The sequence below is a fragment of the Schistocerca nitens genome, chromosome 4 (assembly GCF_023898315.1).
Source record: "Schistocerca nitens isolate TAMUIC-IGC-003100 chromosome 4, iqSchNite1.1, whole genome shotgun sequence".
Classification (NCBI taxonomy): Eukaryota; Metazoa; Arthropoda; class Insecta; order Orthoptera; family Acrididae; genus Schistocerca; species Schistocerca nitens.
Genome location: NC_064617.1, coordinates 404,030,419 through 404,043,107, shown reverse-complemented (window position 1 = coordinate 404,043,107; position 12,689 = coordinate 404,030,419). Strand labels below are relative to the sequence as shown.

At 41.7% G+C, this 12,689-nt stretch overlaps 1 protein-coding gene across 1 annotated transcript in view; it reads right to left on the bottom strand.

Moving 5' to 3' along the window:
- LOC126252343 (diuretic hormone receptor-like) overlaps positions 1-12,689 on the bottom strand; it is a 263,050-nt gene that overhangs the window by 160,278 nt on the left and 90,083 nt on the right. Inside the window, exon 5 of the mRNA XM_049953232.1 lies at positions 460-553. Within this exon, the coding sequence (XP_049809189.1) occupies positions 460-553 (94 nt within the window). The remainder of the gene's footprint in view (positions 1-459; positions 554-12,689) is intronic.

The window sequence follows — 12,689 nt, the reverse complement described above, 5'->3', positions numbered from 1 at the left end:
TCTCAAAGCGTGAACATAGACTCACAAAAATAATCAGACCGATCACTGGCACTAGTGTAGTGTTCCCATACTGAAACAGCTATTCGCAGGACAACGCTGTGTTTGGACTTACAAGGAGACCACGTGGCAATCTGTTTCTTGTAAATTTTTTATATGTATGGTACGTGATGTTAAGAACTCAAATATCAATACGTCAAAGAAGTTTAATGCGACTCCAAAAAAATTCCCGGGAAAATCGACTTTGAAAGTTTCCGATTTACCTTAATACACTGTAGCAAAGTCATGTTTCCGATAAGCCGTTTGATTATGTGCTAAAACGGTCATCTATAACGTACCCACTACTCTGATCTATGGTAAAATTTTAAGACCATGTGCATGTTCCTTGAACGTTACTATGACGTGCTAAACACGGAATGGAGAAGCAACATAACTTGCAACGTTATTTTTTAATTTACTCACCCTCCACGAACATCCAGAAGAAGTTGGTGAGATGGAAATAGTGGAGCAGCAAGATGAGCGCGACGCATGATGTGGCATCTGTCTGCACAGCGATCTGAGAAGAACGGAAATATTAGTTATCGTTGTGTTGTTTGTTGCGATAATATTTCAAGCTGACACTTTTATGAGGAATGGTACCAGTATGACGATGGAAGAACTCACAGCAGCTATGGTTTGCTACAGCCAAAAAAAGAATTTAAGTACCACATAAACTCGTTTTTACGTTTTCTAATTTTGATTTGGCTCCATAAAGGTGACACAAGACGAAATATGCCTGATTTTCGACAGCCGATTGTTCGACGATTACTAGTTGGAACAACAGCACCAACAAAGAAATTCAACTTTAGATCTATAGAGGGAAATAGTCTCCTACTTTTCGACTGCTTACGTGACTCGTGCAACAGACTGGAGAAAATAAAATGTGTTAGAAAACAAACCAATGGATCAGACGACATGTTGTTGATGAAAACGTCTATGTAACGAAAATATTAGCTATCTGAAGATGGGCATGGTAGCCCGAAACCCGTTATGGCACTAAAATAACCTTTAAAAGGTATTTGTGGCTGGTTGCGTCATTCACCAGTTATCATCAACGGCCGCGGATTACACCAGGTTCAACTTGGATAAAATAGCCAATATGCAGTTCTTACCTAAAATTCGAGAGGCTAATTCTGTAAAACTAATGATCTAAGACAACACAGAATTAGATGCGTATAACGTGTTTCTACGGCTACTGTCAGATGTGATCTTAATAGAGTATCTGTAGTGCTACAAAACTCTGTAGAAATGGAATCAGTATCAGAAGTATATTAATGCGTTAGATATTTCGTCTAGGCGATGCAACACTGGCAGATGATAATATTAGAATAACATACCAGATGAATTAATCTTTAACTTGACAGTAAGGGTCTTCTTTTCAATACACCACATATGCAGTCTTAGACGTAAAACCTGGCCACCGGCCTACCACCGTAGGGACTAATTCTGAGACATTCGGTTTAGGTGGTCGATAAAGCTGCGCCAAGTCCAAAGATCAAAGGGTGACTACTACTGCATTTTGTATGAATGTCATCAGTTCACTCATTGAGCATTCCCTCACAATATTGTTACTGGCGACGAGTGTAATATATTAATGGCTGAGCCCTAAGAAAAGACATACACTCCAGCAACCGGCAGTTTGAACATAATTTTTTGCATTTAATGGCTCCAAAGGGAAAGTGTCCATTGCAGCTGGTATCTTTTGCAAACAAATGAGACAGCTTACAGTTGAAACGTAAGAAAAACTGCATCAAATACACGATAACGTATTCTGCTGAATTCACAAAAACGTCATCCGGAGTTTGCTTGGGAAGTCATCCCTCTCACACCATCTACTCTACTCTTAATCCATCAAAAGTTTATCTTTGGGGATCCATACCTATAAACCTATAAGAAAATTGCTTCCCGGATAAAATGCAATCAAACTTTGTTTGAATATGTAATTAACTAAGTACCAGTAGGTTTCTACAGGCGTAGAATGTCTTAACTGCTTGAACATAGTAGGAATATTTCAGATAATATGAGAGAATGTACTTTTTATTATTAATTTCGCTTTTACGTGTACTGCTGTGCTCAATAAACAAATAGAAAAACACTATTAATACATACAACGCACTAATAGAAATGAAATACAATTTAAGACGATAACTTCACAATAAAAAACTATTTGCATACAACATAAAGCATCTGTAATATGATCATTCCGAAATGGTATGGATTAGTAAGATATTAATCATGCTGAACTTAGAAAGTGTCTGTGTTTGCTTTATGTCTTGTGTTATATTCAAGTAGTGTGGGGATGTGGCATTTTATAACTAAAATTGTGTTTAGACAAAAACGAATCATTATGTCAGCAGATGCGGTAAGAGGCGTTACCAGTCGTGCAGTATACCTTTTTCCCCTTTACAGTATGAGATACTGCGTATAGCAAGAGGGCTTATTATGGAGAGGTTTTCTTAAGAATAGTTTATTGGTTTTCTGTGTGGCTGCTTGTTGTTTTGCTACAGAACAGCTAAAACTCTAGCTTTAAATGGCACTAATATTGCGAGCCCAAGCAGCCTTCGCTTTGCAGGCTACCGGGTCACCTCAGAGCTAAAGATGAGCTGCCATATTCGTCTCTCACTCGTCGTGGGAAGGACAGATGGATCGCAACGTTAAAGACGAGATCAGTTACAGCTTCTGTGTGGAACGACTTTCCTGGATTCAGAACAATAAACTGATAAATTTATGTCACACATTAAGAAGATTATTCAATGGAAATGACACGAAAAAGGAGATGGATTTAGCAAGCTAATTCAGTGGCATCCAGGTAGCAACTCATCAGGGACTGAGCAGCCAAGATTATTATGCATTGATACATTGTTGCCAAGATTCAGTTAAACAACAGAACAGACAGAAAGTAAATAGGTAAAACGAGAAAATAACTATGTACGCACAAAATATAACATTCCACCATAAAACTTGAAGAACATCTCGCTTGTTTAGAATACGAACTGCAGAACATCAAATGAGACATACTGGAAGACGAGGCCGAAAGGCAAAGCGACTACCATTCTCAGGTCTAGGCACTTTCTGTTACAGAATCACAAGGACATAAATTTGCATACTCTCGGTCAATTCACAACAGGAGCGAATATCTTATCACGAAGACCATGTCTGTTTCAGACAGTGTTCTACATGGTCCTTCAGTGTAATACCAATACTGGGTTTAAATCATATGTAGCTATGCAACTATTTCCATTTCAACTGTTGAAGACCTCGAACAGATCCATAAAGATCTGAAAGAAGGAAAAAATTCAGTAACCACGACATTTTCTTCATTAATTGGAGATTTTAAGACAAAGATGCACTATGTGACCAAAAGTGTCCGGACACCCCAAAGGGTCGTAATGTGTAATAGGCAGACATCTATACAGACCATCGCGCAGGAATTCCAAACTGCATCAGGATCCACTGCAAGTATTATCACAGATAGGCGGGAGGTGAGATAACTTGGATTTCATGGTCGAGCGGCTGCTCATAAGCCACACATCACGCCGGTAACTGCCAAAAGACGACTCGCGTGGTGTAAGGAGTGTAAACATTGGACGATTGAACAATGGAAAAACGTTGTGTGGAGTGACGAATCACGGTACACAATGTGGCGATCCGATGGCAGGGTATGGGTAACTCTAATGCCCGGTGAACATCATCTACAGCGTGTTTTGTGCCAACAGTAAAATTCGGAGGCGGTGATGTTATGGTGTTGTCATGTTTTTCATGGAGGGGGCTTGTATCCCTTGTTGTTTTGCGTGGCACTATCACACCAGAGGGCTACGTTGATGTTTTATGCACCTTCTTGCCTCCCACTGTTGAAGAGTAATTCGGAGATGGCGATTACATCTTTCAGCACGATCGAGCTCCTGTTCATAATGCACTGCCTGTGGCGGAGTGGTTACACGACTATAACATCCCTATAATGGACTGGCCTGCACAGATTCCCGACCTAAATCGTACAAAACACATTTGGAACACAGACGTCGTGCCAGGCCTCACCGAGCAACATCGATACCTCTCCTCAGTGCAGCACTCTGTGAAGAACGGGTTGCCATTCCACAAGAAACGTTTGAGCACATGATTGAACGTATGCCTGCGAGAGTGGAAGCTGTCATCAGGGCTACGGGTCGGCCAAGACCATACTGAATTCCAGAATTACCGATGGAGGGCGCCATGAACTGGTAAGTCATTTTCAGCCAAGTGTCCGGATACTTTTGATCACATAGTGTAGGAGTGAACTCCACATAACATAATTCATTCACTGGAAATATTGGACTTTTAAATGCAAAACCAAAGAGGAGAAATGATGATTAATTTTCGTAAAATAGAACATTTAGTTTACAAAAAGAATCCGGAGAGGAAGTGGGATTGAAGAAGCTGACAACACAGATTAACAGAAGAAAATGGACATAAATGTGGTTGGCCAGAGACACCATGGAGGTGCAGGGCCGCATGTGAGATTGGCCAATGGTTGTCAGGTGCCGGTGGATTGGTGATCAGACTGCAGGTTGAGAGAAACAGCGGGCCGCCAAAATCCCTCAAAACCTCCAGATTTTGGTATTGAAAAGAGTTCTCAGCCGGAACGTTAGGATGCTGAGTAAGTATCTCTCAATGTCAGCCTGGGGTAAGTTTCCATTCAAGTCTGTTTTCTCTCTTGGAGTACTGCTATCAATTGTTTGTGCCTGCTACCTCTGTTAGCACTCACCCCACGGACTCAGTCTGCTGTGCAAATAGTCGAATCCTTTGATTTTTCTATAGTTTAGAAACGGCCTTCGGCGCAGCAGTTAGCCTGAATGCAACAAACTAGTTTTATGCGGGTGCTCGAGTTCCTAGACTCTCCTGCAACTACAGTTATCGACTCCCAAAATCCGTAGCTCTCATAGGTGTCCTGTGACACAGTTTGCAGTGGATCTAAGAAATCGCCTGCCATCACTAGAAATCTATCTTTCTGCATTTGCTCCTAACTACCACTCACCATTGCAGAGGGAGTTAGTAGACAGTTTTGAGCTAAATTTCGAAGTTCCGCGTCGTAATGGGAGAAAATGACAGTTTCAAAAAACCGACCTAATTTTGTTTCGCATTATAGACATGCTTTAAGCTGTTCCGTGTTTATGCATATGATATTTCCGCCAGTAGGAACTTCATCGGGCTGTGATGATCAACATGGATGGACAAGAATGTCTACGAAATCTGGACAGATGACATCAGACACACATGTGATTACAGAACCTCTCACTTATTCCTCTAGAGTCTAAATTTGTACTTTCATCAACACTTGCGACATGGGAGATAAGAAAGAAGACTCCCCGAAGATTGCAGAAACCTCGGCCAATCCTTGGGCAACGGCATATACTGGCAAATGAAGCCAAATAGGTGTTGCTGCACAAAAGCACAGAATATGCAACAGATCACAGGTGCAAGATCCTTCTCGGGGCTAGTCAGACAGAGGATACAACTCGATTACATTTAGTCACAGCTTAAATGTATGTCACTTAAACATGGAGTCGACCTCACCACCAAAAAGGGAATAGCTCTAACTTCTGTTAAGGGGTATGGTGTAGATGTAATAACAATGCAGGATAATCATGCTAATGACGATGCAGATCTGTACAGGAGGTGGTATATGAGTATACTCTTGCGGAAGAAGTTGATGACGATTACGTGTATTAGCTATCAAGTCACGATATACAGATTTCAAACCATTTCAAGAGGGCAGATCAGCAGATACAATCGTCTCAGCTATTGAACTTGTCAACGTCAAGGTGGCTAATATCTGAACTCCTCAGAGGCAAAGCTCCCCAGTAAGGTCTCCTGGTGATCCGGTAATGTACGAATATTTTGGGGATTTTAACAGCCATAGCCACGAGGAGAGGTGCGCACAAGAAGAAATAAATAGAGCTATCCTAAGGAATTGAGCAGTCACGACCACGTCTACATTTCTAAACATTCAGGAGCGTTTAGATGTAGTATGGTAAAAGGAAACCAGTGGTAATACAAGGTGGTATAGATATCCCATTTGCTACATCAGTCGTGCAACCTCGATGAAACCTTCAACATGCAACTGAGACCACATTAAGAAGGAAGTTAATGATGCCGTCCAGTGGATCCCTCCAGTCCCATCGGATTATGAGGGATTTGTGTTTGCTCTGAAATCTGATGACAATATCTCCATAGCACTGGGTTTCGACGTTTTTACATATCTGGATGGGCGCAAGAATGTGACGAATTGTAGATACTGTATCAGCAATCATACGGATATAATAGCTGAACATCTACTTCAGGCTCTCAATTGAGACAGAAAAGATAAAGGACACAAGACGACAACTGGACTGAATATTAAACGTTCCAGCAGTAAAGCTTGGAATCTTGTAAGGAAACGTGTTACAGAATCAATAAAGAAACACACACAAAAGTGCTAATACAATAGCTTCCAGTAGTTTTTTTTATTTATTTATACGTCAAGTTCCGTAGGATCAAATTGAGGAGCAAATCTCCAAGGTCATGGAACATGTCAGTATATGAAATTACAGCACAAAATTAATAACAGATAAGAATAAAATGTACATGAATCGGAAAAAAAGTCAATCCATAGGTGTAAGTAAACGAAATCAACAATACAACAAGAATAAGCTTAATTTTTCAAGGAACTCCTCGACAGAATAGAGGGAGTGACCCATGAGAAAACTCTTCAGTGAAGATCTGAGAGAGCGTGGATGACTGCTAAGATTTTTGAATTCGAGGGGTGGCTTACTGAAAACGGGTGCAGCAGTATATTGCACACCTTTCTGCACAAGAATTAAGGAAGTGCGATCCAAATGCAGGTTTGATTTCTGCCGAGTGTTAACTGAGTAAAAGCTGCATGTTCTTGGGAATATTGTTAAGAATAATTGACATACTCTCAAAAGTTATATTGTATTAGACACATAAACGAACTGCGAAGAAACAACTATACGCAAAGCTATCTTCCTTGGAACCACAAAACCACAACCTCAGTATGAACGCGACTCTGCGCACTAAATAAAAATAAGCTGCTAGGCTTAATGGAGTGTATCCGGAGTTCCTTAAAGCTATAAGCCCCAGAATGAAACAATGGCTCCTATAGCTCTTCAACGAAACATTACGAACACGAAAAAAACCAAAGATGTTTAACAAAACAAAAGTGATCGCAGTTTTGAAACCAGTCAACGAAGGGTTTAATGCGGCTAACTATCGACCAGTCTCCCCACTCAGCATAACATAAAAATTACTTGAGGGTCCAATTCTTAACCAGATGCAAGAGGTTACTGGTGTAAAAAAAAGACTTAGTCGAGCAGGGTGACTTTAGGAAACACCACATTCGTAATGATAAAGTGCTAACGCTCACAACTTTGACTGAATCTGGATTTCGGAGAAAATATGCAATTCAGGCTGCTTGTTCGTTGTCAGAAACTGAAAAAAATAAAATGACCTGTATGTCTGAATCATATGTATTATTAGCAACAACAATCATCATAGTGACATGTTGTCAATAGGACGCAATAGGTATAAGAAATGTTACACAAAGACGTAAACAGAATTATTTAACCATAACGATAGTTACCGTAGTGTATACTATACAGTACGCATATAATTTATACTTAATGCGTCCTATTGACTTAACAGTGCATCAGTACGAGGATTGTCACTATTAAGAACACATACGGTTAAGATACGTAGGTAATTTCATACTTTCCAGTTTCTGATACTGTTTCTACACTGTTTTTCTGATAGCGAAAAAGCAGCGTGAACTGCATATTTGTAGTCATATGATGTTTCCGTTTTCTAAATTATACCCAGCTATGTTTAGGATTTACTAGCTTTTCATCTTTTCGTTTTCTCATTTTATTGTCATTTTAATCTTTTGTTGGCATAATTAGAACATACACTTTATCAACAGTTGGCATAACTGGAACATACACTTTATCAATGGTTTAACCACTTTGGAGGCTTCTCATATTTTATATCTACGGAAGAAACATAGCTCGTGGAACCTTCGTATATGACATCATACTGAAACCTACTCATATCTTATCGATTTGTGACAAATATGTTTTCCTATTTGTACAGTTAGCAGCCTTATTCCATGCAGTTATTGTTGTTAATACTGCTCTAAATTCGTTTTTAAGCCTGATGATAATGTATTATATTACTGGAGATGAACTTACAGCTGACGGATTTTTTTTAATAACTAGACAGCGCGTTTCCTACTGCTGTGAAAGGGTGACACGGATATGGACGTATTGGTGTCCATGGAGTTACCGCGATCGTGACTTATAAAAAAGTTTCCGAATTCTGTTTCCAGAACGCTTTTCTTTATTTCCATACGACCGGTTTCGGGGCAACTGTCCAGCTCTAGATCATTTGTTACAGTTACAGAGTAATCTATCGAAAGTGGAACTGAAACTTTACTGTAGAGACATAATCTGAAGATGGGCTGGTGGGTGAAAACCAGTCATATGGAAATTCAAGAAAGTGATCTGGAAACTGAATTTGCAAACCTTTTTAAATGCATTTTTCGCTGCTACGAGATCTTTTCACGAAATTTCAGTCACAGACATTTTCCTCAGAACGCGAAAAATTTTGTTGGCACATACCTACATCGGGAGAAGCAAACTTTTTAATAAAAGAAGAGAAATGTCAGCTCGCACAGAAAGATTTAAATGTCCCCTTTTCCCACGCTGCTCCAGAGCGGAACGTAGAGGAATATAGTCAAAGTGGTTAGGTATACCCTTTGCCAGGTACTTAGATATGAACTGCGGACTAGTCATGTAGATGTAAATGTATCGGATTACAGTTAGGTGGTATATATAGCGGGGAAATTGAGGTGCAACAGGCGGCCTGTTCGTCAGATCAAGAACACACAGATGCATATATGTGGGTAAATTTTTGAATTGACGTGCAACAGGCAGTCTGTTCGTCAGATCAAGAACACACAGATGCATATATGTGGGCACAACTGTTGTCACGCTGGAAGACAGAATTGTCCCCATACTCTATGTGATCAAATATATCCGGACACCTGACTGAAAATGAGTTACAAGTTCGTGGCACCCTCCATCGGTAATGCTGGAATTCAGTATGGTGTTGGCCCAGCCTTAGCCTTGATGACAGCTTCCACTCTCGCAAGGATACGTTCAATCAGATGCTGGAATGTTTCTTGAGAAATAGCAGCCCGTTCTTCACGGAGTGCTGCACTGAGGAGAGGTATCGACGTCGGTCTGTGAGCCCAGGCACGAAGTCGGCGTTCCAAAACATCTCAGAGGTGTTGTATAGGATTCAGGTCAGAACTCTGTGCTGGCCAGTCCATTACAGGGATATTACTGTCGTGTAACCACTCCGAAACAGGCCGTGCACTATAAACAGGTGCTCGATCTTGTTGAAAGACCATCCCCGAATTGCTCTTCAACAGTAGGAAGCAAGAAGGTGCTTAAAGCATCAATATAGGCCCGTGCTGTGATAGTACCACGCAAAACAACAGGGGGTGCAAGCACCCTCCATGAAAAACACGACAACACCATAACACCATCGCCTCCGAATTTTACAATTGGCACTACACACGCTGGCAGATGACGTTCACAGGTCATTCGTCATACGAACACCCTGCCAACGGATCGCCACATTGTGTACCATGATTCGTCTCTCCAAGTAACGTTTTTCCACCGTTCAATCGTCCAATGTTTGCGCTTCTTAGACCAAGCGAGGCGTCATTTGGCATTTACCAGCGAGATCTGTGGCTTATGAGCAGCCGTTCGACCAAGAAATCCAAGTTTTCTCACCTCCTGCCTAACTGTCACGGTACTTGCAGTGGATCCTGAAGCAGTTTGGAATTCCTGTGTCAACAGACGAGGTCGACCTATACGCTTTTCTGCTGTACATGTCCCTTCACGTTTCCACTTTACTAGTAGTGGAACTAGGGATGTTTAGGGGTGTGGAAAACTCGCGTACAGACGTATGACACAAGTGACACCCAATCATCTCACCTCGTTCGAAGTCCGTGAGTTCCGCGGAGAACACCGTTCTGCTCTCTCACGATGTCTAATGACTGCTGGTTTCGCTGATATGGTGTACCTGGCAGTAGATGGCAGCACAATGCAACTAATATGAAAAACGTATGTTTTTGGAGGAGTACGGATACTTTTGATGACGTAGTGTACTACTGAGCGTGAGTATGTATAAAACGGGGTGATGGAGAATGTTGAAAGAAACGTCCTGGTTCATGTTCACGGTAACATCGCTGAGGAGACATAGTCATGGTACGAAAAACAACACCAAACCATCAATAAACAGACGTACACTGTGGGTTGAACGCCATTTTCGGCCGTCGGTGTATCATTTGAAAAAGAAAAAGTTTTTAAGCCCCTAGACCCTAACTACACGGCTCCAGTCAGTATTTGTCTTGTTTGGGGAATTAAAGACGTGCACCTTGTTGCGATGCTCTGTGCAATGAACATTTGCAAGCCACAAAACTCCCTCATCAACGATCACTGGGAAAGAGTTTAAGATGGACCTTTACTGACTGACAACAGCAGATCCTACTAGATGTGAAACAGATTATCATCAAGATTCCTCCGGTCTCTGTCGGTTAACATATTTTCATGGCCACTCTTCTTACGTCGTGTTTGATCTTTGAGAGTCGTACACCATTCTTTGTAGATCAGCTGAACAATCTACGCTGATGACGGGCAGTGTAGGCTGCTTCATTTACGGCGTGGTCATGAGAAAGTCCAAAAATAAGATATCCTGTCTGCCTTTCTGTCATCCCAGAAGATCGCCCTATTTTACTGTGCTGTTTCCATCCTTTGTTTTTAAGTGTAGTTGCTTGAGTAGGACTAAAAATTATGTGTCTGTTATTGTTAACATTAATCGCGTATAATCGTTCCACATAATTTCAATAAAAGCATCGTTCAAATTATCTGTGAAACATGTAACTAGCTAAGTAACTAAGGTTGCACGACATCCTGATTCCAGTTCCACAGCGCTCCAAATCGAACAGTACACTCTTTTAATGAGGTGACTTACGTTTGGCCCAACGAGCATAGTTCTTATCTATACTGACGGAAAAAGAATTGCAACACCAAAAAAGTAATAAATATAGAGTAATGAAATCATGGGAAAACATTCGCCTACGTCAGAGATTTACATTGCAAAATCACAGGTTAAAGTAAGCATAAGAAAACCAGTGCACATGTGAAATGTTGTTACATTAAGAACCGGTGTAACTGCCACAATGTTGAATGGAAGCATGCAAACGTGCATGCAATTTGTTGTACAGGTGCCGGATGTCAGTTTGTGGGATGGGCCTCCATGCCTGTTGCACTAGGTCGGTCTATTCAGGGAATGCGAGTTGTGAATGACGCTGGAGCTGTCGTCCGGTGGTCCTTTATGTGCTCGATTGGAGACATATGTAGTGAAGGCAACATGTCGACACTCTGTAGAGATTGTTGGGTAACAACTGTGGTACGCGCACGAGCGTTATCCTGTTGAAAAGCACCCCCTGGAAAACTGTTTAGGAATGGCAGCACGACAGATCGTAATACCAGACTGATGTACAGATTATCAGTCACGGTCTGTGGGATAACGACGAGGGTGCTCCTGCTGTCATACGAAATCGCACCCCAGATCATAACTCGAAGTGTAGGTCCAGTATGTCTTGCACGCAGACAGGTTGTTTGCAGACCCGTAGCTAAGCTCCTTCTAACGAAGACAGGGTTATCACTGGCACCGATACAGGACCAGGTTTCATCAGAAAACATAACAGACCACCCAGTCCACCAATGAGCTCTCGCTTGACACCGCTGAAGTCGCAAGTGGCTTTGGTGCGGGGTCAGTGGAATGCATGCTGCAGAGCGTCTGGCTCGGAGCTGTCGTCAAAGTATCCGATTTTTAATAGTTCATAGTGTCACAGTGACGCCAACTGCTGCTCAGATTCAATTGAAGATGTAGTTACAATGCGCCAGAGCCATACGCCAAAACGATGGTCTTGGTTCTCGGTAATGACCGGCCGGAGCACTATCTTTTTACGGCTGTACATTCTTTAGACCATCGCTGCCAACAACCATATACAGTGACTACATTCCCGCCAAGTCATTCTGCCTTATCGCAGAAGGAACATCCAGTTTCTAGTATCCGTATTACGCGACCTCGTTCAAACTCAGTTAGGTGTTAATGGCTTCTTTGTCGCTTTAAAGGAATTTATGACTAACATCAACTCAGCACGTCCCATATCAAAGGTATCTAACGCTCACCAGATTTACAGGATTTATTTCAGGCAAGCCTGATTTTCATTCTCATAGTGGCGCTACTAGCGGGATTCTTGCGTGACTGTCGCGAAATCTGAACAACCGCCAATTTTTCAGATGTAGAACCACGCATATCAACTTTCGTTTATGTCGCACAACTCTTTCTCGGTGCTGCGATTACAATTTGTCGGTGTGTTGTCGTATACCAGCTCTGCGTTCTGCCCCTACCAACCTGCCGGCGTGTCGTCGTCTACAATAGCGTCATTCGGGTGTACCATGGAACGGCATGTGGTCAGTACGCCACTTTTCCGGCTGTTGTCATCTTCCCAAACATTTGAGCCGCTACTTAGCACTCGAGTA